A 25,419-nucleotide genomic window follows, 5' to 3' on the forward strand; every position below is an offset into this window, starting at 1 on the left:
GGATAAAGCTTTTTACAAAGCCTTTGGTGACCTTTAGCTAATGTTAAATCAGTGAACTGAGTATATATAAGCATTTTTCAAGTGCTGAGTGTTGCTGTGCACAGTGGGGAACCCACCTTGGCATGACACAGCTACCCAATAGTAGTCTGGGCCTGCAGGTCTTCTGAATAAAGGTTCTTGCTTCAGGTCAGGATGACCTAGATTTGTGTTTCTTGATTATCTTCCCTTGTATTTTATGTATTGTGAGTTTGAATGTGATGTGTCAGAACCAATCCACAGCTCTGGGCAGGTGAACACATGTGAAATGTTTATAGGAGCACATTTCTGATGGAGTGAAATACATGCAAGTGATGTCCTTTTGTTTTCTATCAGCAGAGGATCATTTTTGTGGTTACAATTCCTACGTTTCAATGGACTGTGGATTCTAGGACATTTCTCTTGACTAACCCAGTTTTTGTTAGCTCTCCTGAGCAAACCCTGTCATGTCCCAGGGTGGTTTGTGCTGTGCAGCCACCAGGGTGCTGTGAGTGTGGCACAGTCAAGCTCTGCTGGTGGCTGTGGGTGTCCCTCTGGCTGTCCATCCCTGAGCCTGCTTGCTTTGTCCCTGTTCTCTGCCCTGAGCAGCCAGAGATGAACCCAGGCAGGGCTGCACCCTCCAGTTTCCCCTGCATGGATCCAGCCTCTGCTTAGTGGGGCTGGGAGTCAATCCCAAAATGATGGAACTGGGATCGTGTTGGGTTTCCCTCTTCTTCTTTAGATGCCTCAAATCTGAGCTTCCTGGATTTCTTGGATTCTCAAAATAGCATCAGGTTTCCTTCAAAGCCCTGCCAGCTGCATCAGGAGAGCGAGTACAGCCTATGGTGGGCAGTAAAATTTGTAGTGTTATTCCACAGATACTCCCAGACAGAAGCAATTCTTTGGTTGATTTTGCATCATACACACAGATTTTCCTGGGGAAAGTGAGGGTTCTGGGAGCAGCTGGAAAACAAAAGCTCTTTGTAAGACCAAGACAAACTGTGTTTCTCTTCCACCACACAGCACCAGGTAGAGGCAGAGCAGCAGGATGAAGCTGCTGTGTGCTGAGGGCCCTTCATGTACCAAAACTGGGTCAGGTTGGGACCAGACCCTCAGCACAGCTGTGGCTCCAGGCTACAGCAAGAGTTTTGGGAGCAAACCTGTTTAAAAGAAGAAGCAAAGCATCTTTCATCGGCAAATGAGAATGTGAATTCAAGATGTCAGGGCAGGTTCCAGATGTTGTTGCACTTTGCATTTATTACATTTTTTAGAGCTTAGCAAAAGGTCAGTGTGCTTGGGCACAGTTCCTGGCTTTTGGAAAGTCTGCAGGTTTGGGATCAGTGCTTTTCACTTTATTTTCAGTAAGAAAACTGCCTGCTTGCAGAGTTTGCCTTTGGAATTGAGACACCAGTGAAAATGTAGCTCTTATGATTTTAGGCTAAAAAGACAATGAGGGACAAGTTTTTTGGAGGTGGAGTGGGTTTGTGTTATTTTTTCTCTCTGTTTTTGTTTTTTCCTCCAATATTCAGGAAAAAGCTTTCAGTATACATTAGGCTGCTGCTGTGTTAGCTGGCTTTTTATTGGCCCTGTCGATTGGAAGGAAATTTCCAATACAGCTTAGTTGCCAGAAATGGATTCTTTGCTGGAATATTTTTGTTAAAATATTCCAACTTGCTCCTTGCAGGGATGCCACTTAGTGCAAGAACACACAGCAATTGGCTGCCTCGTTCTCAACTCTGAGTTTGATCTTTTTGTTATTTTTTTGGGTTTTTTTTAGCTGGTGTTTGCTTTGGACAGGCCTGTTCCCACACTATGGAGATTGTGATGCCACAAGCAAGGTCTTTCTGTAGGATCCTTTCTTGGCCCTTCTAGAGATGTGTGTTTTACTGGGAGTGGAGTGCAATGGCAGGAGGAATTCCATCAGGATGGAGTTAATTAGCTGGTGAAGCACCAACATGTGGGCAGGGCCTTGGAGGCAGCCTGGGTTTCCTCTCATCTTCTGATCTTCTCGGATCAAAGTTGGGACTCACTGACCTTGGAGGTCTTTTCCAACAAAAATGACTCTGTGATTCTCCCTTCTGGGAGTTATTAGACGCTACGTATTTGCCTCCAGGATCTCATGTGGCGCCTTCCAAGTAAAAATGGGGAAATTACACGTGTTTGGCTTGATCTGCCTGACCTTGGCAAGGCATTTCTGAGGCCATTGTGCTACTGCTGCTCCCTGCCTGCAGCTGCAAGGCTTGACAGCGTGGAGCTGAGGCACAGCTCTGCTCTGCCCTGCTCAGACAGTCACCCACAGATAGCAGGAGCTGCACTGGGATTTGTTTTTCTTCTTTTCTTGTTTGGTCAAAAGCAACAGGGGATTTTTTTCCCGCATTGAAAGAACAGCAGTGTTTGGTTTGAGAAAGGATGAGGTCAAGAAGTGGCAGGAAAAGGCTGTCTCATTGTGTTTTTGGTTACTTGATTGCTTCTTTGCACCTGCACCAGACTTCCACTGGTGAGAACTGGGGCTCTGCTGGGCTCCCAGAACGGTGCTGTCGCAGAGGAAACATCTTCCACTCTCCAGTCACATCCTGTGTTTTCCTTCTCACTCTGTCATCACTTCACAGAGCAAAACCCCGAGCTCACGTTGCACATTTCCACAGCCATCCACCCTTGTGTTCCCAGCTGCTGGCAGGATGGGAAAGTGGCAGCCACCAGCAGTAAAGGGATTAACTGGCAGGTGGTTTTAAGGACTCTCTTCCCATTAGGGATGTGCCTCTTGGTTCTCTCCATTCTGTTCTCTGCAAATAAAGAGAAATACTGCAAAATGAGGAGTTTAATAATACAAAAGAAGAAAGAAAGAATAAAAGAGTTTTGTGAATGAAAGGCTTGAGAAGAAAAACTTTAAGAATTAAAAGGGAAGAAAGAAGGAAACAGAATTCACAGGTAGTGTTTCTGGGCTGTTTGAATAGCAGTTTAATTCAAATAAATTTCTCTGTGTGTGTGTTGGAACTTCCTTTGCATTGCCTTCCCCAAGATCAGAGACCATCAGGAATGCAATTGGGATACAAAGCTGAGAGGCAAAGATTTTCCATTCTTAGTTCTGCAGATGGGTCATGCTCTGACCTTCAGTGAGTCACTCATCTGCTTGATGCCTCCAGTGTTACCGAGGTTACAACTGCGGGCTTGTTTCTAAGGATTTGGAAACACTCTTGGGCCAAACAGATACAGAGAATTACAGAGAACTGGCTTTAGGTTAATGGCTGCAACAATTAAACAGAATCCATTCTTTCCTGCCCGGGGCTGTGGTTCCCCGTCAAGTTAAGCAGCTCAGCTGCTGCTGCAGTGCCTGCAGGGAGGGACCGACCCATTAAAAATCACATTTTGCTGGACACCTTGTTCAGAGGCTTTAGTTTATGCTAGTTACCCTTAATCTGAATCATGTGTGGCTGATAGGCTGGCGTGCTGCAGTTGGAACCTTTCCTGTTGTGCTTTTCAGGGATGTGCAGTACGTGCCTTGTGTCGGCTCCAGGGCACTGTGCACAAGATTTTCTGCATGCAATGGTCTCTGGATTCTAATAACTTATTGGGCAGGTTGATGGTGAGTTGACATCTGTCCAGTCCTATTGGCACCTCTGTGGTTTTATTTTTGACTTAGGAAACTGCAATGTGAAGCAGCCTTTTTTTCCTGCAAATTAATTTTTTTTTCCTAGGGTGTTTTGTTTTTTTTTTCTTTTTCCCTTTTCCTATTTCTGCTCTAATTTTGCCTGTTCTGCCTATTCTAAAGGCTGATATACGTTAACCCCTCTTCTCTTTCCTGCTCCCACACAGGCACATTTTGAAAAGTACCACAGCCTCAAATTTGCAGTCTGTGCAGTTTGAGTGTGTCAGATACTCCAGTCTCTAACACCAGCTATTAGGGCTGTGTTTAGTCTAGCAGTATTTGAAATAAATTTGAGCTGGTGGAATGTGAGAGGACTTTAGAGATTGCTGGAAAAGAAGAGTTATTCCAAGAAAACCCATATACTCTCAGGAATGCCAGAGGCAGCAAGAGAGAGAAGAGAAATAGGTTATCTATAGCCCAGGCAAATAAAATATTCTTATTATAACTCCATGGGCACTATGCCAGCTCTCTGCAAGCAATATTTCTTTTTGCATCTTGCTTTGCCAGTTAATTGGACATCTATTATTTCATGATTTCAGCAGGAAACATAGCCTGAGAGATGACTTTGGTACCCAGCCCAGTGCTACTGTGCACTTGCTGAGCCCTGAATTGTGGAAATGCTTCCAGTCGCTCTCTGCTCCTTCTCCAAGTGTGTGTGAATTGTCAGGGCTGCTTGGTGACATTTTCTAGGGACAGTGGGTCTGTGACATGTTCCTCCAGCACACAGCTCTTCCCATGATGTGGAGGGCCCTGCAAGGATGGAGGCAGCTCCTCCTTCCCCATCTCCTGCTCCTTTCCTTTCCCTGCCTGGGGACCAGTTTGGCTGCTTCCTTGGGGACAGGGGGGCAGCTGGAGGACAGAGCCACACACCACGGCAGGGATGTGGCAGCCCAGGGCTGGTCCCCAGTGCCCAGCTCTCTCTGCCAGATTATCTTGGTCAGTTATAGCTAGAAACTGTGGTGGAAGCAGCTTATTTTAAGACGCTACATTTTTTCCCCTTTCTTTTATTTTACTTTTTTTTTCTGTCCAGATCCTGATTTTGTAAACAAGTTTGTTTACCCTTCCTACCCAACTCTGGGGTTATCCACCCACAGACCAGAGCCTGAGCATGGTTACAGCTGTCTGCCCGGATGCTCACGACGAATTGTTTGCTGACAAGGTTCAGACCTGCAATTACTCAGAGAAATTATTCAGCAAATAGTTCTGAATAATGAACCCCTTTGAGAAATTTGAGTTGTTTTGCAGGCAGATTCCAGACAGAGAACATGCTCAGGAAGTCGTGGCTTTCAGCACATTTTCCCCTCTGTTTGCCAGGCTGTGGAGTTGGCAAAGCATCCCCTTCTGATACCTTCACCTAGGATTAAAGGGCTCCACCAGACTCTTGTGATGCAGGCTGAGGGTGCCCACAGCTCACAGCAAATCCCAAATCCCCCCAGATCTCCCCACATCTCCTCCTTGATGGTGGTCTCAGCTGCTTTTTGCTTCCAGTGCAGCTTCCCCAGAGCAAGGCAGCAGAGATGTCTGCATCCATACATGTTACCAGCAATGCAGAGCATCAAGGTTTGGAGAGCTGGACCCTGCCTGGTGTCACCCATTTTGGCCAGTATTGCCTTTGTAATCTGCAAAATCAGCACCTTAAATTTCTGCAGGGCCTTTGAGCAAAGGGACTGTGGAAAAGCAGAGCCAGCAGAGGTCTCTGTGAGAATTCACGTCCTGGGAGCTACAAGAGGAGGAAAAAGCAGCTTTTGAGGTCAATTATCTGTAGGTTCCTTCCAGATCTCACCTGTCAGTGGAGCCCAATGCAGGATATTTTATAGCTGGGGAAGGAGAGCTTTTGGCAGGGAAAGCCAAAATGAGTGACGTCACTTTGCAGTCGAGTCTCTTGGTCCCTGAGTCCCATCAGGGGGCTGATCACTGTGGAATAAAAAGATGGCACTTGCCAGCAGGGAATCATGAGGGCAAGGAGTGGAGGACCTGCCTCTTTTCAAGGCTTTCAGTCACCTGCTCTGGACTCTGCAACTGGGCAAAGCAGTGGATGGTAGAGGGCAGAACCTGCTGGGTAAAGGACCCAGGATTCCAGCCCCTCAGGGATTCACCTCAGTGAATGCAACATCTGCACCTTTTCCACCACAAAGGGGACGTGAGAGGAGGAGCGGGGGAAAGTCACACAGGGCATGGAGAGGTGTGGGGGAGCCACACTGCCAAAATGGCTGGCAGAGGTTTCCCAGAGAGGCTGTGGATGCCCATCCATGGGAATGTTCAAGGACAGATGAGGCCCTGAGCAACCAACTCTAGAGGTGGCACCCCTCCCCATGGCAGGGAGGTTGGAACTAGATAATATTTAAAGTCCTTTCTGACCCAAAGCAGTCTATGATTCTATGAAATGGCCTGTTCTTTGTTTTGGAGCTGCCAGAGGAGGAGGATGGCAGCGCTGCTGGGGCTGAAGGTTGACACATCCATGGGCCACGTGCTGCACGTTCACCTGACCCATGTCTGCACAAGGAGCCAGCTCATCTCATCTCATCTCATCTCATCTCATCTCATCTCATCTCATCTCATCTCATCTCATCTCATCTCCGTGAACAGAAGTGGCTCTGCCCTCACCGGGGCCGGTGTTTGCATATTTGAAGTTCTCTGGTCACAATCTGTCAGCGGGAGAGCAGCAGAGGAGGAAACAGCTTCAGACGCTTGTACGCAAGCACTTCTGCCCAAAGGTAGGACAGGAATACAAATCACCTCCTCTCTCTCTCTCTGCTGGGCTCTGCGCGCTTACATTTGCAATTTTTGCACATTCAGCTGCGTTTGAAGCACTCTCCAAAGCTCCCGCAGCCCCTTCCGAAAGAGCCGAGGTGGGAAATTCCCTTTCTCGGGATGTTTTGCCACCTAGTGCCCAGCTGGGAAATCTCATCCGACTGCGCCTCGGGGAGGCAAAAGCACCAGGAATGACTTTTTTGGGTGGCCGTAAATATTTTAGGAGGACAAAGTGGCGCAGGAGCCTAGATTTAGGTACTTTGGTGGGTCAGACTCTTTGGGAGGCAACAGGACATACTGGAATCTCATTTCTGACAATAGGCTTCAAACTCTAGAATTGCTCCACTGCTGTCATTTCTGTTGCACCTCTGAAAAGGTGATGCTGGAAACAGTGAAGGAAGGGTAGGAGCAAAGAGCTGCTGACCTTAGGGATGGGAATCACAAAGGGCAGTAGAATTGGATGTGAAGAGGAATGGCAGAAAGGACAGAGATGATCCAGAAGAATCAGGCAAGAAAACAAGTTCCATCAGTCACCAGTTTGGGTCTGTCTTGGTTCTCTCATCCTTCAGAGAGCAGTTTGCTCTTGCTGCCCAAGTGTTGTGTAGAGCTGGAGCTGCTGGTGGTGCTCTGAAGAAGAAGAGCTCTGCTTTGTTTCCAGCTGGCTGAGAGCACATCTCACTGCTGTTCCCCTGCTCAGGAGATGCTGGTGATGGACAGGACAAGGCTGTGCATAGTGAGGTGGAGCTGTCAAATAACAAGAGAACAATGGCACTACTCACCCAGACAGACCCGAGCCCAGAGCAAACTCCCTGCATGCCTGGAAGCCAAATGACTTCAGCTGGGAAGCCAGATTCACGAGAGATTCTCTCTCTCTCCCTCTCTGTCTTTTTCATTGCTAGGACAGGTTACTGATGATGGAGAAATCCCAGTTCGGTGGAGAAGGGTGAGAAGGCAGAGATGGAGCTGAAGAATGCCAGATAAGCAAAGCCTCCAGAGCACCCTATTTACAGTCAGTGTGCCAGGTTTCACTTGCCACGTGCCCTGCAGACAGGGGATGAGCAGCACTTCCAGCAATTTCTGCCGTGGGCATTTGGCATTTCTCACCATCACCAGGTTTCACTGAGAAAGGGGGACTTGGAAAGCCACTGTCAGAGGAGAGTTCCTGCTGCTGTGAGGGGCAGCCTTAAAGCAGCACTTGGAAACTGAGGAGGACAAATGTGCAGTGCCTGGGCAGCGACTTGGTGGTGCTCTTTGTAGTCAGGAGCTGACTTAGGAGAGAAAGTCCTGTCCTGAAGAACCCTATCACAAGCATCCTGCCTGCATCTGGAGGATGCTCCTGGAGAGGCAGACACCCAGCCTGGGTGTTTTGCCATCTCAGGGGCCAGTCTGCCCAACTCTGACTTGAGTCAGCATTGTCATGGTACCGAGCACCAGGGCTGGTTCAGCAGCAAGGACAGGCAATTGTGTCCACATCCTGCTGTCACTTTGTATTTGTGCTGCCAGGTAATTGCTGTGGCATGCACCCGATGTGACCAAGCACTCTGAGCTCACAAGGATCAGATTTTCAAAGCTGTCAGCCTCCCAAATATGCCAATAGGTGACTAATGGTTTCTAAGTGCACTATGCTCTAAGAACCCTGAGACATACAAAGGGGCTGAGATAGGACAGGAGAGGGAAAAGGCTTTGTATCATTTAAAAAAAAGCTGCAACTCTCAAGTGTTTTGAAAGAATGTGTCTAATGTCTAATATTAATTTCTAACAAAAAGAAAAACATGAAAGAAATGCCTTAAATATTTCAATGACTTTATCGATTGGTATTATAAAGTATGTATTACTAAACCATGTTCTGTCATTGTTCTGCAGCAACTGATAAACAGCATCTTCAGCAAGTGTTCTCACAAGCTGGTTTTTTTTTTTCTGTATTCCCCTAGTTTGTGAAATGCAGCTCTGTGGAGCTCAGCTTACCCCTATCTATTTATCTTAAGAGCAAAGTACCAAAATATCACTGTAGAAGATACAAGAATCATCTCAAATAATATCCTTGTGATGGGCTTAAAAATAGAAATTAATCATCACAAAACGGTCATCATCAGTGGCTGGAACAAAAATAGAACCATTGCTACATGCTTTTAAAAAAAAATACTATTCAAGTTTAAAGGTCATCAAAATCCAGTTTTGTTGTTTGCTTTAAAATCTCAGGTACCAGAGGAGTCTTGGTCAGAGCAGAGATAAGGCCTTTTTCACCATAAGTGAAAGTTGATGTAAGTAACAATATCTGTGTCTCTGACCTGTGACAGACACCAGAGTGGGGCATGAGGAAGAAACTACAGTTCCAAATCACCATGAGGTCAGCAGAAAATCTCTTCCAGATTGTTTTTATCTCCAGCTGGGAAATGTGGTGAAATTTAGAATTCCCTCATGCCTCACAAAAATTGGTGGTTGAAGTAGCTCATCTATAAATAATTTAAGTTCCATTTATATGGAATGAAGATTCCAGTATCTCACCAGGTCATCATAAAGACAATCAACAGCTTCTCTTCTGTTACATCACAATTCCCTGTGGAAATCCCCTTTTTTTGTCCTTGAGACATGGTGTTGAAGTCTTGATGTGAGCAGGTGTGGGATGCAGGGCACTGATTCTGCTGAGCCATCAACCAGGCTTCAAAGCTGCATTCCAAAAAAAAACTGTGTCTGGGATATGTTACAGAAGAAAGGAAATTACATTAAATGGTCTTTATAGAGCCCAGAGAGTCAATAATTTTAATGCTGGGTTCTTTTCAAGCTGGTTTTAAATTTGTCATTACTCTTTAAATGGGTTTGCTTACAGAATGGCACAATTCAGGTAAGGGCTAGGAATCCTGGGATGTTTCCTACAGAGCTGCAACAAGACAAAATCCAATGAACCACCATTTCAGATGTTCAGAACCCACTCTCAGGTAACTGGGGTGTCTCCAGTGCACAGTGACACTCCCAGCTGTCATCAAAACCCGGGGCATGGAAGTGCTAATAGCTTTCAGTAGGACTGTTGAGATATCACACTGCAGCAGCACACACAGGAAAAAGCATGACTTCTATTAATTTTATATCATCTTAAGGATCTCTGGGCTAGCTATGTCATGGAGAAGTGTATTATTTCTCCAAGAGCTGCAGAATCTGTGATGGTGGAGATTGAATCCAGAGAATCATGTTTTTTGGGCACGTATCTGAAAACAGTCTTGTGAAAAAGTTGGATTAGTGTTAAGCAATTTAACAGGGGGCCATGCCAAATTGGCATCATCTTCTTACAATTGCTCATGACTTTATCTTACTCAGTGACTAGCACAGCATGTAATTCTCTAGGAACAAGGTGTGAGTGTTTGGGAAATCTTTATATAATCTATGAAAATTGGAAGGAAAAGATCAAGAACAGGAATTGTTTATGTGGAGGCTGTGAGGTCTGTTCCTGTTGATGGAAGGTGCTTTAAAGAGAGCAGAGGTGGACACCTTGAGTGCCTGGGAGATCAGGGCTTGGGAGGAGGAGTTTTATTGGAAATCCAAGCTGACCCTGGGGATGTGGGGCAGCAGGGCATGGGAGGCCAACCCCTGGCATGGTGGAGGGGCTGGGTGCTTTCATGTGTGCCAAAGATGGGCCACCAAAGATCACATGGACGAGCCACCTCTGAGCCTGGCAGAGACTTCTGTGAAGTATCCTCATTCTTTGTGAAGGCATTATGTACCTTGAAGGCATTCAAGGCTTGAGTTCAAATCTTTCTTCTGAGTTGGCTCCACATCCTGTCCTCTTGGTGGATTGAGAGTTCAAAACCAGTTACGTAACGTTTCCCTTGGGATGTTTTCTTAGGTTTATATTTATTGGAAGAGGGAGGAGAAATGTGCATATAGAATTTCCTAGTTGAACTCCAGCATGGGATTCATGTGTTGTCACCAGAATGACAACACAGGTACCCTACTTTGCTATTTTCTTTGAAGACTAAAGGAAAAGAGAGCCTGTGGAAAACAGTCTCTCACCTGGTAGGGAAGACTCTGTCAGATGGAGCCAGGAGTTCTTCTGGATTTTGCAGGTGTTTTTGCACATCTGGCAGTCCCACATCATGCCCTATCCTTCTTCTGCTCCCTCTCTGGGTGCAGCAAATGACTCTGACTCCAGTTCCTCCGTGTCTCAGCTGTTTCCATGACACCCAGTAGATGGTGCCACCAAATAGTACATTCACATTCTTGTCGGAGGCATTTTAAGTTTTCTTCAATCACTGCACATGTCTTAGGATCCAGCAGAATTCCTTCCTTCCACCACTACAAAGAGTTTTTCCCCCAAGCTTGGGATATTGTCACAGAAAACATTTATATTTTAATTTTCCCCTATTTTTGTCATGTCATCTAATTAGCGTCATAATTACTGTACAAATATTTAGGGGGGAAAAAAAAAGCCTAAGCTGTGATCATTCATTTTTGAATTTATATAATTTCCCCGGCTTTTCAAGTTTTTTGAATAAAATTCAGTGCTCAGATTTTTTATTGGGACAGAATATGTTGTTAGGAAACAGGTGGTTCTGGATAAGAAATGTTAGGAGTGAGTGTGTGCTCAGGACCTTCAGTCATATCTTGAGAATCTTTGCTCTTTATTTTCTACCCTCTTAGCAGCACATTTGCAAGTGAGAGATCCACTGATGGTTCTGTCCCTGGCCAGGCTGGAGGCTTTAGAAACTCATTTCTTGTAACCAGAGCTGACAGCAAAGGAACAAATGGTGAGCTCCATTTCCATCTTAGATGTCTTCTGCTGCACCAAGCCCCCAAATGAGAATCCCTCCTGTGTAGCACAAATGCTTTGATAATTCAGGCTGTCAACTTGTCTGCAAAAGCCAGAAAATGAGATAAGAGAGAAGGATCCCCTGTGGGTAAAATGCAATACTTAATTCCTGTTCCTTTGTGTTTTTCTTGGAAGATTCACCTGTGGAGCATTTGGTTTCCTGTGTCTCAAAGCATAGCTTTCCTTTTGCAGGCTGTTTAAATATTTACCTTCTCTGCCCTTCTCGTCCCACCATACTTCAAACCAGAGAAGGGAACATTTATCCACATGCAGCCTGGAAGATACTTTGAGTGAGTAACAAATACCTGCAGTTTAATAAAGACTGGAGTTTTCAGTCTTTGAGAGCATGTATTACAGCCTCAATTTGGAATAGGTGATGAGGTGATTACTAAACCCTGGTTGCCATGGGGAAAGAGAGGAGGGTGATTGCTTTTTGATGGAAGAAACTGAGAGGTACCAACAGTAACTTACTGCTAATACACACTCAAGGTGCACTTGGCATCAATGCATCTGGTGGGGAGCAGCAGTCAATCTTACTAATGTCTGAGGAGTCAGCTTTAGCAGCAGCAGTTATTGATGCAGAAGGTCAGCTCTTTGTGACTGGTCTTTCCTGGCAGCCTCCCTCGAGTTTGGTGTGACTGTGGGAGTGATTCGCACAAGGGCGCTCGATTGAATTTGTGAGCGGCCCAGGGGTACTCACAAATCAAGCAGACATTGGCCACCTACAAACAGGAGTAAAGCATGAGTGCAAAATGGGATCTGGAGGCTGAGGGATTCTTAATAAGGCAGATTATTGTGCTGGTGTGCTGGAGAGCAGCTCCTGCCTTAAAATTCCAGGGGCTTAGGAGGAAAGCTGTGCAGTGTCGGGGCTGCTGCTGGGGGTGCAAGGATGCCCCAGCTGAGCAGTGTGTGCCAGAGGGTTTGTGTTTGTGTTTTGGTGCTTGGAGCACAAGGAGGAGATTGGCTCCTTGATTAGATACACCAGGCTGGACTCTGCCCAGCCTGGGATAAAGCTGCAGTAATTCCTCTCCTGGAAAAACAGTCAGGCAAGGGGAATATGAGAAGGGAATGAGACTCTAACAAAGCAAAGGTTGATTTCCATCACTTTGGTGATCACTTCGATGGAGACCCCACGGAATCTACGGCTGCTGGTGGCTGTGACACCCTCTGCTACCACCTCACAGCCCTTGGGAAGGCGTCCTGACTGTGGCACCTTTCCAGGGCAGAATTTGGTCTGGGAAAGCAACACCAAACTGGCTGAGATGGGGCTGAGCATTTCTTCAGGAGCTTGAGAGTGACAAAGGGGCTGGAGCAGGTGGTGGCTGCTCTGTCTGCTGGTGCTGAGAAGCTCTGAGCACCTTCACTCTTTCCTACACTCCTCTGCTGCAGAATTTAGTTGAGAGCTACCCTTGATGTCTTGTTTCTCTCCAAAATGGGAAATATTTGGGTGTAACTATTGAAAATCTGGGCTAAGTCCTGCCTTCTGTACCAGTTGTCCCCCAGTACTTCTGGGGGTTCCTGCACAGGTAACAAACCAGTCTGTTTGCCCTGGGTCACTGTGGGTTTTCCACCTTGCTTTTTCTCTTCTTGCTGCTTTTTCATATTGGAAACAGCTCCCAAATAGCCAGAGTCTTTGGAAGGAAACTTCCCTTACCATCATCCTTAATGCTCAGACAGTGGTGGAGACACATCACTGTAATTGTGTTTGTCTCCTTCACTGGTTTTTCCTTGTAAATTTGTTCCTTGCATTTATTTCTGGATGGCAGATGTGTTAATGGCTGGGCAGTTTAATGTGCTTATCTTTCGCGTGCTGTATATTTTGGATATAGAAACAGTGAGAAGAGATAAGCGTGAAGAAACCACTTCTGCATTAATGCCAGCAATTCTGACATTATAAATATATATGAGAGAGCTTCTGTGATTATATTTTAATGTTTTGTTTAATGCATTGACTCTCTGGGGACGAAACAAGATAAAACCTCATTTGTATAATGTAAATGGCTAGCAATAAAAATAGGAGCAAAGAAAGGACCAATTAAATAGCCATGCTTTCTAACCCATGCAGATCCCATTCCCTTGGAAGGTCCAGTCCCTGCAATGGAGCCTGTGTGGCTCCAGCCCCTTCTTTCCTAGACAGAAGCCACGGGCTGTGAAGCTTGTGGCACCAGACCCTGGCACTGCCTCAAGGAGGGAAATCAAGTCAAGCTGAGGCTCATGTGGTGTTACAAGGGAGGCATGGGGACCATTTTCCATTGGAGAGGCAATGGAAAGGACAGCAGGGACTGGCAGGGGCAGTTGTCCTCCCCACCCCCTGTGTGCACAGCAGACCATCCCATAGTAAGAGGTGAGGCATATAAAATAAGACAAATTTGTGTAGTCCCTGCATTGGTTGTTTGGTTCTCGAGCAGTTCCTCCTAGCAGAAGTGCTCACCTCTTGTTTCTTAGTTTAGGTACCTTCTTACTGCTTCACAATCTGTGTTGTTTTCAACTCTGTCTGTGTCCAGCTCTTTGCTCCCTCATCTCACCCCTTTTTTTGCAGATTTCTCTTATCTAGCACAGCATGTCAAGGAACAAAAAATACAATTCCTAGCTTTTCTCACAGTTGGGAAAAGGACTTGGGAAAAAAAAGGCCTCAACAAACCCCAAAACAATAATCTATCAAAACATTTCCCATGGGCAAAGGCTGCTGGACCAAACATGCTGAAGCTTATCAGCACAAATGAAACACTGCTTTTCTGTTTCCCACTCCGTTTGAGTTCTCCCACCAGCACTGCACATCTCTGCTCCCACAGAGCAGCATACAGACTTTCATCACAAAGTGCCATGCCCTGAGAGTTTCCTCCAGTCACTTCTAATTGCCAGCATGAGAGCAGCCCATGGGTTATGGCCCTTATTGCTGTGCTACAAGAGCAGGCAGCAAAGATTGCCTCTGGTTAGGCAGCTTCAAGACAGCAGATGAGAAATTTAAGCTTCCCACGTGCCCTGGCAGAGCCTCTGTTGGCTCCCCCTGGCAGTAGGTATGGAGGAAGGGGAGCTGCTCCATGATCACTTTCAGGCCCCCACATCCATCACTGCCCCCCACCGTTCTCCCAAGTTTTCCTCTTTGCTTGGTGAAGCAAAGACTGGGGAAAAGTTGTTTGCTGTTTCTAGGAGTTCTGGCTTCCAGTTCTGGCATTGAGCCTTGCAGAAAAGCTTTGCTGTTTCCATGACAAATTTGGCAGCTGTCTGGCTTCTGGGCTGTCATGCCTGGACTTCAGGAAGAGAATTAAGGAGATGAGATCAAAAAGAGCATTTTGTTATTTGAGAGCAAAGACTTTCCCACCCTACTCAGTCCTCCCACACTGTGCTTGCAGATGCAGAAACGTGGCCGCTGTAGGTGTTTTTCTTCCAGGATGTGTGTCTGTAGATCCATTTGAATCCACACAGTTGGTCCTGTGTGGCATGGTCTTGGTTAAGCCATGAATTTCCATTCACAGCCTGTGATCACACAGATATTCACCAACTTTTGGAGGGACCACGGTGTTCTAAGCTTGATATGCTTACACTGTAGTTGGAAGTATATTCATATCTATGCATTCCTTATTTCTGAGGTCTACAAGAAAAGCCCATACATATAGAAAACTATTTATTCTCCTTTATCTGAATTTTTGCTGTAAGAAGCTGCACTTCATCAGGACTATGTCACTCCCTGCAAAAGGCAGCCTCAAGGAAGGGGCTTAAAATCTCTCACACCAAATTGCTGGGGGACACAGTCGCCCATTTTGGCCCCTGACAGCCTTTGTGGAGCAAGCAGATGGCCAGAAAGTATCCAGCCTCGAGACCTGAGGGTAATGAAAGCATTAGCAAGAATTTCAGCTTTCTGCAGGGGGAGAAAAGTATACATTGCAGCTCAGACCTCTGGGGAAGATCTAATGTGGTATTTATTTCAGATATAAATTTGACTTTATAAAAATGACACCTTTTTTCTTGGCCTGTGGTGCCAGGTCCAGCTCTCACTTGTAAATTAGGAGTAGATCCATTAAGGCTATGGAATTACAGCAGCTGATGTGACAGCAGCCTCACCTTGGCAGTATTTCATTCACTGCGTGCTTCCCTCTAATCTCCCGTGGGTATGAATCAGAAGAAACTCTGCTGAAGCCAACAGTGGTGGAGAGGGAATGAAGGAGAAGCAGGATCTGCATGATTTTGGGCAGCAAGGAGCCTGGGCACGCTCTCCTGCTGCAGAGGAGCAGCATCTCCACTGCCTCGCTGGGCAGTCCGAGCCCTGCTGGAGAGGTGACATCAAAAATGCTTTTGCAGTAACTCCTGATCACTGTCTCGTGTTGCTGTGGGGATGCACCTCTGCACCTCCTCCCTGATGTTCCAGGCCACCACATGTGCCTTGCAGGGCTGGTTATCCCTCCACAGTGTGTTCCCCTCCCACTCACAGAGGAGCAGACTGCAGCCTTGCCACTGCTGTGAGGATTTAGGAGGGGGATTTTGGATAGTTTTGCCATTTTGAATCATTTCCTTGATGCATTTCTGCCAGGGGCTGTGTTGGGCTGTTAGCTCCTGCAGGAGAACATCCCACCTTCGTGAAGCTTTGTGAGTCAGCCCACTCCAAATACCAATGTGTACCAAGAGGCAGTGCAGGAATTTATTGTTTGCTCCCGTGCTACCAGAGCCCAGAAGAGCAATCAGACAAAGCAGAAGTGCTGGATGCAGCCCTAGGAATTCCAGGCTCAGTTCTGAGCTGAGGGAGGCAATTAGGGAGGTGACTGAGTCACAGTCCCTCAGCAATTGGGCTGCATCTCAGGTGCAGGTACCACTTACCTGCTGCTGGTTGCGCCCAGTCATGCTGGAAAAGGTCTTCCTCCAGGCATGTGGCTTTGTGAGATCCTTGGGCTGCCTCTGGTACTGATTACAGCAGATTTAATCGTGTTATTAGTTTAGCCAGTGAGACCTTTATCAGAAGAGATTAGCAGGTGGATGAGGGCTTTAATATCCTTGGCAGATCTATTTCTCCCCCAGTAATTGCCTTAAGATGGTTTTATTTCGCTGTCTGGACTTTCTCTCCTTCCCCTTTTTTATCTTTTAGCTTATTTCCTGAATATTTTGCCACATTTTCCTTCCTCACATTAAGAAATAGCAGCTCCTGACTTGTGAGCACTGGGTAATGGGATACATCTGCCTGAAGACTCATTCATGAAGCCCTTTAATTCAGCAGCTCCGTTCTTGTGGTGAATGTCTGAGGACAGCAAAGGGGGGGTTGACTGAAAACACCTCAAGTGGAAAATTAAGAAAGGCAGAGACTCTGCAGCACCTGGGGCAGCAGCCTGCACACCCAGGGATGCTGCTGCTTTTGTTTGGAGGTGCTTGGCCAGCCACAGAACAGCCACCTCTGGCAGGGGCAGGGGGAGGCCACTGCTCACTGCTCTGCAGATTGGCCCCAGAGCACCTGGCAGAGGGCTGTGGATGGGAAATGCCTGCCAGGTAAAGGAATTATTTAAGTTTGGTAATTTTATCCTACAGTGCACACAGCATTTTGTGCTCCTCAGTGCCATAAAACCTCACAGAGACAAGGGTAAGGCATGTGGGGACAAGTTGTTAATTCCTGGATCTCTCAGGTGCAGAAATATTTCATGTGTATTCATTTTGGATCCTGACAGCCTGTGTGGAGCAAGTAGATGGCCAAAAAGTTTCCAGCCTTGAGACCTGAGGGTAATGAAAGCATTAGCAAGAATTTCACCTTTCTGCAGGGAGAGAAAAGAATACATTGCAGCTCAGACCTTTTGGAAAGATCTAATGTGATATTTATTTCAGATATAAATTTGACTGTATAAAAATGACACCTTTTTACTCAGTACTCACCTTTTTACTCCATACTTACCTTTTTACTTCATGTATAAATTATCCTTGGATAATCCACCCACCCCCCAGTGTGCAACATACACCAATTGTCCTGGAGTGCAATGAGTTAAGAAGGGAAAGGTTGAACGCAGAAAATGTTTAAAATCAAAGGTCACATTGCAGCTCCATGAGACTTCCCCTTCTCCCCATGGGGTGAGGATAATCACAAGGTAATCAGTGCCCCCTGCCCTGGCAGTCCTGAGCCATCTCCTCACCACTGCACTCCAGGCATTGATTTCTTCTGGGGGTGTCTTGCAATCAGCAAGAGACACCAAAGAGGAACCCTCTGGTGTAGATTCCTCACTTGGAAAAAAGTTCTCTGCAAGTGCTGCATCCATCTTTTTTGCTGAAATATTTTAAAATATTTCCTGGCTGTTTCAAGTGAAGGAGGAAAAAAATCCCTAGATGAGGGCAGCCAGGAGCCTCCTCCAGGGCCTGGCAGAGGAGCCTGGGGGTGCATGAGGCTGCACTGACTTTGCAGCTGTGTTGTGTCAGTTCTGAGTCTGAGGGCTTGCCCTAAAGATGTTTAGCAGGCAGAGAAAGCAACTGCTGCAGTTCCTGTACCCGTGGGCTGACCTAACCAGTAGTCATTCATCCCCAGAAATTTTGGGAAAGTCTTACATGATCCCTATACGTGCCAGTACTTTCCTGGAGGCTGAGTTTCCCAGAGGGCTCCACCAATCTCTTTGGTTGTACCTGCTCATAGATGCTCTTTTATTTGCTCTTCTAGCAGCTGCCAGTGATTTGTTTTCATGAGAAATATAATAAAAAATGTAAGCTGAGGTGCACTGTTTTTTGCTAGAAGATTTACAGTGATACTTCTCTGATTCTTTGCAAGAGCGTCGCAACACACTGGAAACCCAGGCAAGTCTCTGTTCTTTTAGATATTTCACTGTTTATATATTTCACATCAGGTGCTGTGTGTGGGATGTGCTGTGGTGAAGGGGGTGCAGGAGGAATTATGCTGATGTTGTGGATAACTTTCCAACCAGCTTCCATCCTGTTTTGGATGCCAGCATCTGTAAGAATAATATGTAAAATACCAGCAGGCAGGAGATTCCCTTTGGAGGGCATTCCTCTTTCTGGGATGTTGCAGTGAGAGTGCTGACCCCTTGAGAGGGCTGCTGAACATTGGGAGAGGGATGGATCTGTTGGTTCTGTTGTGTTGCACTGGAGTGGGCACCATGCACCATCCCCTGGGGCTCCTCAGCTCTCACTCTGCAGGTGCCAGAGTGAGCATTCCTCAGCCTGTGCTGTGTCAGCATTAATGTGCCCTGCCTCCAGGTGACTCTGCCTGGCAAAGTTTTACCACTGATCACATTTTTCCAGGTCTGAAATCATCCTCTGCTCTAGCCTTGCTCATTAATGTGGAAGGATTTTTCATAGGGATGTGAAAATAAGGGTACTGAATAGATCAAACAATGCTTAGCCCAGCAGCCATCTCCCAGTGATGGCTGGTAGCACGTTCTGGGAAGGAGCAAGAGTGGACATTACAGCTTATACAGCCAGTGTGCTCTAGGTCAGAAGTTTCATCATAGTTTTAAAGATCTGCTGATAGTTTTAAAGATCTTTTCTGCTGTGAAGGGTCCTCTCCTCTTGGAACCTTTTTATTGCTTTCAGCTCTCACCACTTCCTCTGCCTGTGAGCCCAGCAGCTGCTAGGGTGTGAGAAGAGGTGCTGCTTGCTCTCACACATCCTGTATAATCCTTCCACTGGCTTCCCCTGAGTGTTCTGTTATAAGGAGCAGTGATTCATCAATCTCCATGCAAAGGCTAGGTAGCAGTCATGATTGTACCTACCTCAATGATTCCTGGTACAAAAAGTTGTCTCTTTTCCATCTCCCTGGTGGTTCCCAGAAAATAAACCTGTCACATCTTTGAGGCAATACTGACAGAACGAGAACAGATCATGGAATATGAGAGGGTTACTGAGCAGCAGCTGCCTGTATGTCCTTACCACAGCAAATGAATTCAAGCGCTGGCACAGCTGCCCAGGACAGTGGTGGAGTCCCCATCCCTAGAGGGGTTTAAAAGATGTGGCACTTGGGAACATGGTTTGGTGGGGGCTTGGTAGTGCTGGGATAATGGTTGGACTCCATGATCTTAGAGGTCTTTTCCACCCTAAATGATTCAGTGGTTCTAAGAGAGGCTGATCTAAACATCCTATTTCTGTAACGTGGTAAAATGCTTGTGTTGATTTAAACAGCAAAGCAGAGAAGAAAGACCCATGGGGGAAGAGTGGGACTGAGATGCATTAGCAGCATTGCTGTGGGAAAACATTGTCCTTGAGATGCCGAAAATTCCCATTTCCAGTCTGCCTGGGCACATTTAGAGAGACACACATTTGCTCAAGCACACACCGAGTATGAGATGTCTGGCTGGAGCTCCTTTGAGGAAACCATCTGTGTTCACCAGCCAGAGCTGTGTCTGCCCCCTGTTCCTCAAAGGACCAGGAGTCCCTTGAATGCCTCTCAAAGCACCTGCCATCTGAAACGAGGACCTTGTGTGGCCTGGAGGACACTCAGATGTCTTGTCAGCCTTAAATATAAAGAGATCTTTTATCAGACAGGAGAGGGAAGAAGCCACCTTCCCAAATGCTGAGGTTTCACCTCTCTGGGATCCAGGATGAGTCAGCCAGGCACTGCTGAGCTCCACAGACCTGTTCAGGTTAATAAAATCACTGCCAGAGCCCGGGTAGCTCACAGGATGCTGTGTGGCTTCCACATTGACGTCACTGCTTCTCATTTACCCTTGGGTGAGAGTGACCGAAATCCATTACTACCTAGCAGCCACTGGGTAAAGCCCTGCAAAATAAATCAGTGTTCTGCACAGCAAACAGGTGTCTGCAGCACAAAAGGAGCCATTCAGATCAGCAGGGCACGAAGGGATTTTTCATCAGGGGAGTGAAGACATGAATGGGTCATTAGAGTGAGGGGAATTCACAGGCAGAGAGTGATAACAGGGAAAAGCAGGGGGAGATTTCACTGTAGAGACAGTGGAGAAGTGGTTGGAGTGTGGGGGATAGAGAAGAAGCAACAAAGAGGAGTTAAGTGAACAATTCAACTTTATTATAGGAAAACAGGGACACTGAGCAAAACTGGAAAATACATTTAGAAGTGTGAAGGGGAGACAACCTTGCCTAGTGGAAGTGACTTTTGCCACTGTGAATCTCAGGAGTGCTGTGGGGCTGGAGGAAGGCACAGGCACCTATGTCAGGAGGAGATGGCCCGGGTACACTAAGGAGAACACAGTCCCTGGTATTTCTCCTCCACGGAGGGTACAGAGGCTTCCAGGCAGGACCCAGGCATTGACACACAAATTCAGAGAAAAGAATTCTCCTCTGGGATATTTTAAAATATGAATATCTTGCATCTTTGACTGTATCACTTGATCCTGTCTGTTTTCAGAGCCAGGAAACCACAGAGAATGGAGCTCCATGGTCCCTTCATTGTAGTTTATTCAGGGCAGGATTAAATATACAGGTCAGGGCAGTGTAGGAGTTACAATATTGTCTTACATTTGGTCTGGGGATGGAGAACATCTTTTTACAGACATGGAATCAGTGGGCATTCAGAGTGAGCTTTTGATGCTCCTCAGTCTGCCACATTTTGCCAGCCCTAAAAATATGCCTTGAAAGAGAAAATAAAATCTCTGCAGGCTTTTGTCCACAGCTAGCAAAAGATCAGTCAGATAGACACTCCTATATCACCTGCAAAAATGCAGATGTTCTCATCTCTAGCACACAGAAAAGCCATAAATCTGGGTAGTTGTAATGTCTTGTTCATTCATATAAAGAGAACACAAATTGTGGATGGCACTGCCTGGTAAGGAGGAATCTTTCACTTCCCAGGCAGATCATTGTTAACATAAAACACTATTGAGTGATCGTTACAAGGGTTAGGTTGAATGGCTATTTTCTTGTCTCTATTTTTTTTTTTTTTTTTTTTTTTTTTGCCTACAAAAGGAACCCTGGAAGGCAGCAGGATATTATATGAAACTTGGATTTCCTTAAACATCCTTCCCTTGATCAGTAATAATAATTATAATAAAAAAAGCCCCCAGTCATCAGAAGCCTGAGCTCCTTTAAATTCAGAATCCTCTCGCAGGGACGTTGCTGTGTTCAGTCTGGGCTTTGCTAAGGGGACAAACCTGCTGTGCCAGGTGCTGGGACACAAGTAGCTGGGCATGGGCTCTTCTGGCACTAGGAGATAGTGCACATCCTCTCTCCCCTGGCATTGGGCAGGGAAGGGGTTCATCTCTGCTATCATTCCAGCTTTTTGGATCTTTGTTGTATATTTTTTGTCTCCTACCTGTTGCCTGATCTGACGTGTGTTCTCTTAGACCTCGGGGAGAAAGGTCTCCTTTGTGCATACAGATCCAGTGCTCAGAACAACAGAATGCTCAAGCTTTACTGGAGTCTTTCAATGCTAACAGAATAAAAGTATGCACTTTATTTATCAAAGTCTCCTTTAAAGGAGAAGATGGACGAAACATGTTTTAACCTACTTGTGATGCTCAGGAAAAGCATCCTTTGATTCGCTCCTTCCCAGACAAACAGCATTGCATTACTTGTTTCTGATTTTATTAGCTATAAACCACTTTCTATTTTTATTTTCACATGCCATTGACTTTGTTTGGTACAGACACAGCTGAACAAGGCTGGTTTTTCAAGTGCAAATCATGTTAATAGATGCCCAGTTCTTTCCACTCCACACACAGGAGCACTGCTGTAAGAAAGAGAGCTGATGCCCAAAAAAATATTTTCCTGTTTCATTTCCTAAATCACCTCTGAGGCCACATTATCCCTTCTGAATTCCCAAATGTGGAATAGTGATGGTTGCTTTAGTACTTCTGGCATGGTCTCTTCACATAAGGAGAATTTATTTGCGTGGAAGAGTGAAACAATATGAGCAGACAATGAAATCTCAAGTGGTAAAGTGTGTGAAATTCTCCATTTACTATTACTTTTTATGATGCTGTTCCCAGATTTTCTTCACTGCTTGCAACTACAACTGATGGATTTGGAGCACAGAGTGCCTCTTATCACTGCTCTTCATCAGCAAGTGTGAGCAGCAGCAAGCAGTCAAATTGTTGCTGTATCCAAACAGCATCTCTGCATCCAGGGATGGAGCTGCAGGGAGAGCTCACTCATTGGGAACTTGATCTGTCTAATTATGTGACTGTTGACTGGGCAACAGGCTGCACATCCAGTTGTCCCCAGTAAAAATAATTTGTCTTAAAATTTCATCTGAGTTAAAATACATCATCTTTTTATCTCAGTACCTGTTTCTTTCCCTGTCACAGCATTTTTGAACTGGTATCAAGAGTTATTAGAAGAAAGCTCTTTTCCATCATTAAAATACCGGGTTCAGAAAGATCTCTGGAGTCCTTAAATGCAGATGAGGGTACGAGTGGCACTTCCTGAGCAGAATTACAAGGAAGTGTTCTCACTGGAGACAGTATTCAGAGGTGGATGCTGGCAGGAGTTCAAGTGTCCACACTTGTTCTTATGGCCATGACTTCCCTGACATCTCCTGTCCATGGAGGGGGTGGTGGAGGGTCCTTTCCTTGCAGGCTCCACTGAACTCCGGTAAGAGAGCAGCTCTGGGACTGAGGAATGAGTTGTCCCTTCAGACAGAGAGAAGTTAAAGAGAGAGATCATCCTTTGGTGGTATTTGCTCTTCATTTCCTTGGCTGATCTGTAGAGGTTCCCAACGAAGCAATAACATATTGGGTTGAGGCTGGAATTGGTGAGGCCAAGCCACTGGGCAAAAGGTCTGAGCTGCAGGATCCAAGGAGAAGGAGTCACATCCTGCAAAGATTTGGGGATGTTGAAATCAATCCAGATGTCCATCAGGTAAACGGGCAGCCAAGAGATCGCGAACAGCAGGACCAGGGCCACCACCATCTGTGCCACCTTCCTGCGGATCTTCAGCCTGGAGGCCGGCAGGGATCGGTTCAGGGCAGAGCTCTCCTTCAGCTGGCTGCTGCGGCTCCACAGCCGGCGCACCGTGAGGAAGCAGATGACCATATTAAACAGGACGGGCAGGCAGTACAGGGCACAGAAGAGCAGAAAGTTGTAGGCTTGCTTGAGCCGCTCCTGAGGCCAGATCTCCCTGCAGATGGAAAACACCAGGGGCAAGCCCTCCACCACCCCGATCTCATCCCGTTTGTTCATGAAGATGAGGGGCATGCATATCCCTGAGGACAACAACCACACCACCAGGATGGTGCTGAGGATCCTCTTCTGGGTGAAGAAAGAGCGGGCGTTGAGTGGGTTGTGCACGCTGTAGTACCGGTTCACGCTGATGACGGTCAGGCTGAGGACGCTGGCAGAGACAGAAACAGCCTGGATGAAGGGCACTGCCCGGCAGAGGAAGTCCCCGTACACCCAGGCTTTGTAGATGAGGTTGCCCACAGTGATGGGCATGCAGATGCACACCACCATGAGGTCGCACACCGCCAGGTTGATGAGGAGGCTGCGGGTGGCGCTCAGGCTGGACACCCGACTCCGGCGCTTGCGGGTCAGCACCCTGATGGACATGATGTTGCCCACGAAGCCCACCACAAAGGACAGCAAGTACATCACTGTGAGGCTGATGGTGACAGGCTCCTTTGCAAAGAGGAAGAGCATTTTCTCCAGCTCTTCCCACCCCAGCTCCTGGCTGCTGTTCCAGAGCCCGCCTTGGGTCTGGTTCTCCTCCTGCCAGAGCTGCAGAGGGTCAGGGGGGGGCCCGGGTTCTGGTGGGTTCGAATCCATGGCTGACTCCCCCCCCCTCGGGCAACCTGGGCTAACGGGGCAGAGCCTTCTGCGCTGTTTCCAGTGCTCCGGACATGGCGAGCTGGGATCAGCCCTGCCTGCAAAAGAGGGTGTGGAGAAGGGGGATCAGCGGGGCCTCGGGGCAGCGATCGCCCTTCAAGGGGAGCTTCTTATCCACAACTTAGTTGAGAAGCGGCCGTAGCGCGGGGCGGCCGGGCTGGGCAGCGCGGCACCGGCACCGGCACCGGCACCGGCACCGGTCCGGCAGCAGCGGCCGGACCGACGGGAGCCTCTGCCCGGCCGCGGAGAGACGGCGCCTCCGCTGGGAAGACGAGAAAGGAGCCCCGGGCCCCCCGCAGCCCGAAGAGCAGCCCCGGCCTCGGTCCGCAGCCACTCCCCCCGCTCCCTCTGTCCCTCACTCCCTCCTTCCCCGGAAAGTTGCGTGTCCCGCGGCCGCGCTGCCGGACCCCTGCCCCGGGCTGTCTCCAGGTCCCGGTGCCCCCTGTTCCCTCCCGGTCCCCCCCGGTTCCCCCCGGTTCTCCATCTCTCCCGCGGTCCCGCGGCACGGCGGCACTCACCGGGCGGAGGGCGGGCAGCGCCGGCCGGGCTCCTCCCGCCGGCAGCTCTGCCGTGGATGTGTGCGTGTGTCCGTGTGTCCCCGTGTCCGTGTGTCCGCGCGTGTGTGCGGCGGCAGCGCCCGACCCGCTGCCACACGCGCCTGCTCGCACCCACGCACCCACCGCACCGCCAGCCCGGCGCACACCGCGCTGCGCGCACACCCCGCACGCCCCGCACACCGCGCACACTGCACACAGCCCCGCACACCCCGCACACCCCGCACACTGCACACAGCCCCGCACACACCGCACACCCCGCACACTGCACACAGCCCCGCACACACCGCACACCCCGCACACTGCACACAGCCCCGCACACACCGCACACCCCGCACACTGCACACACTGCACACAGCCCCGCACACACCGCACACCCCGCACACTGCACACACTGCACACAGCCCCGCACACACCGCACACCCCACACACCCCGCACACCCCGCACACAGTGCACACACCGCACACCCCGCACACCGCACACAGTGCACACAGCCCTGCGCACACCGCACACCCCGCACACCCCGCACACCCCGCACACTGCACACAGCCCCGCACACAGCCCCACACACACCGCACACCGCGCTGCGCGCACACCCCGCACACCGCGCACACTGCACACAGCCCCGCACACCCCGCACACCGCACACAGTGCACACAGCCCCGCACACACCGCACACCCCGCACACCGCGCACACTGCACACAGCCCCGCACACAGTGCACACAGCCCCGCACACACCGCACACCCCGCACACAGCGCACAGTGCACACAGCCCCGCACACACCACACACCCCACACACCCCGCACACCCCGCACACCCCGCACACCCCGCACACTGCACACAGCTCCGCACACAGCCCCACACACACTGCACACCCCACACACCCCGCACACCCCGCACACACTGCACACAGATCTGCACAGAGCCCCGCACACGCTGCA

General features: G+C 48.1%; 1 protein-coding gene and 1 long non-coding RNA gene across 3 annotated transcripts; one reads left to right on the top strand and one right to left on the bottom strand.

Annotated features, from left to right (window-relative positions):
- Positions 1-10,137: 10,137 nt before the first annotated feature.
- LOC137483384 (uncharacterized) lies at positions 10,138-11,941 on the top strand. Its single transcript, XR_011004449.1, has 3 exons — positions 10,138-10,350; positions 11,045-11,151; positions 11,406-11,941. It is a non-coding gene; the product is annotated as an uncharacterized lncRNA (long non-coding RNA).
- A 10,093-nt stretch (positions 11,942-22,034) lies between these two features.
- On the bottom strand, positions 22,035-24,634 carry LOC137483752 (galanin receptor type 1-like). 2 transcript variants are annotated; one of them, XM_068207094.1, is made up of 2 exons: positions 24,440-24,634; positions 22,035-23,955 (listed from the first exon to the last, which is right to left on the bottom strand). In XM_068207094.1, the coding sequence occupies exon 2, from the start codon at positions 23,859-23,861 to the stop codon at positions 22,533-22,535; it is 1,329 nt and encodes a 442-aa protein (XP_068063195.1). In that variant the 5' UTR covers positions 23,862-23,955; positions 24,440-24,634; the 3' UTR covers positions 22,035-22,532. The 2 variants fall into 2 exon arrangements, with proteins under 2 accessions (XP_068063195.1, XP_068063194.1); XM_068207093.1 differs by having other exon boundaries at positions 22,035-23,959.
- Positions 24,635-25,419: the final 785 nt, after the last annotated feature.

Source organism: Anomalospiza imberbis, chromosome 16 (genome assembly GCF_031753505.1).
Source record: "Anomalospiza imberbis isolate Cuckoo-Finch-1a 21T00152 chromosome 16, ASM3175350v1, whole genome shotgun sequence".
Classification (NCBI taxonomy): Eukaryota; Metazoa; Chordata; class Aves; order Passeriformes; family Viduidae; genus Anomalospiza; species Anomalospiza imberbis.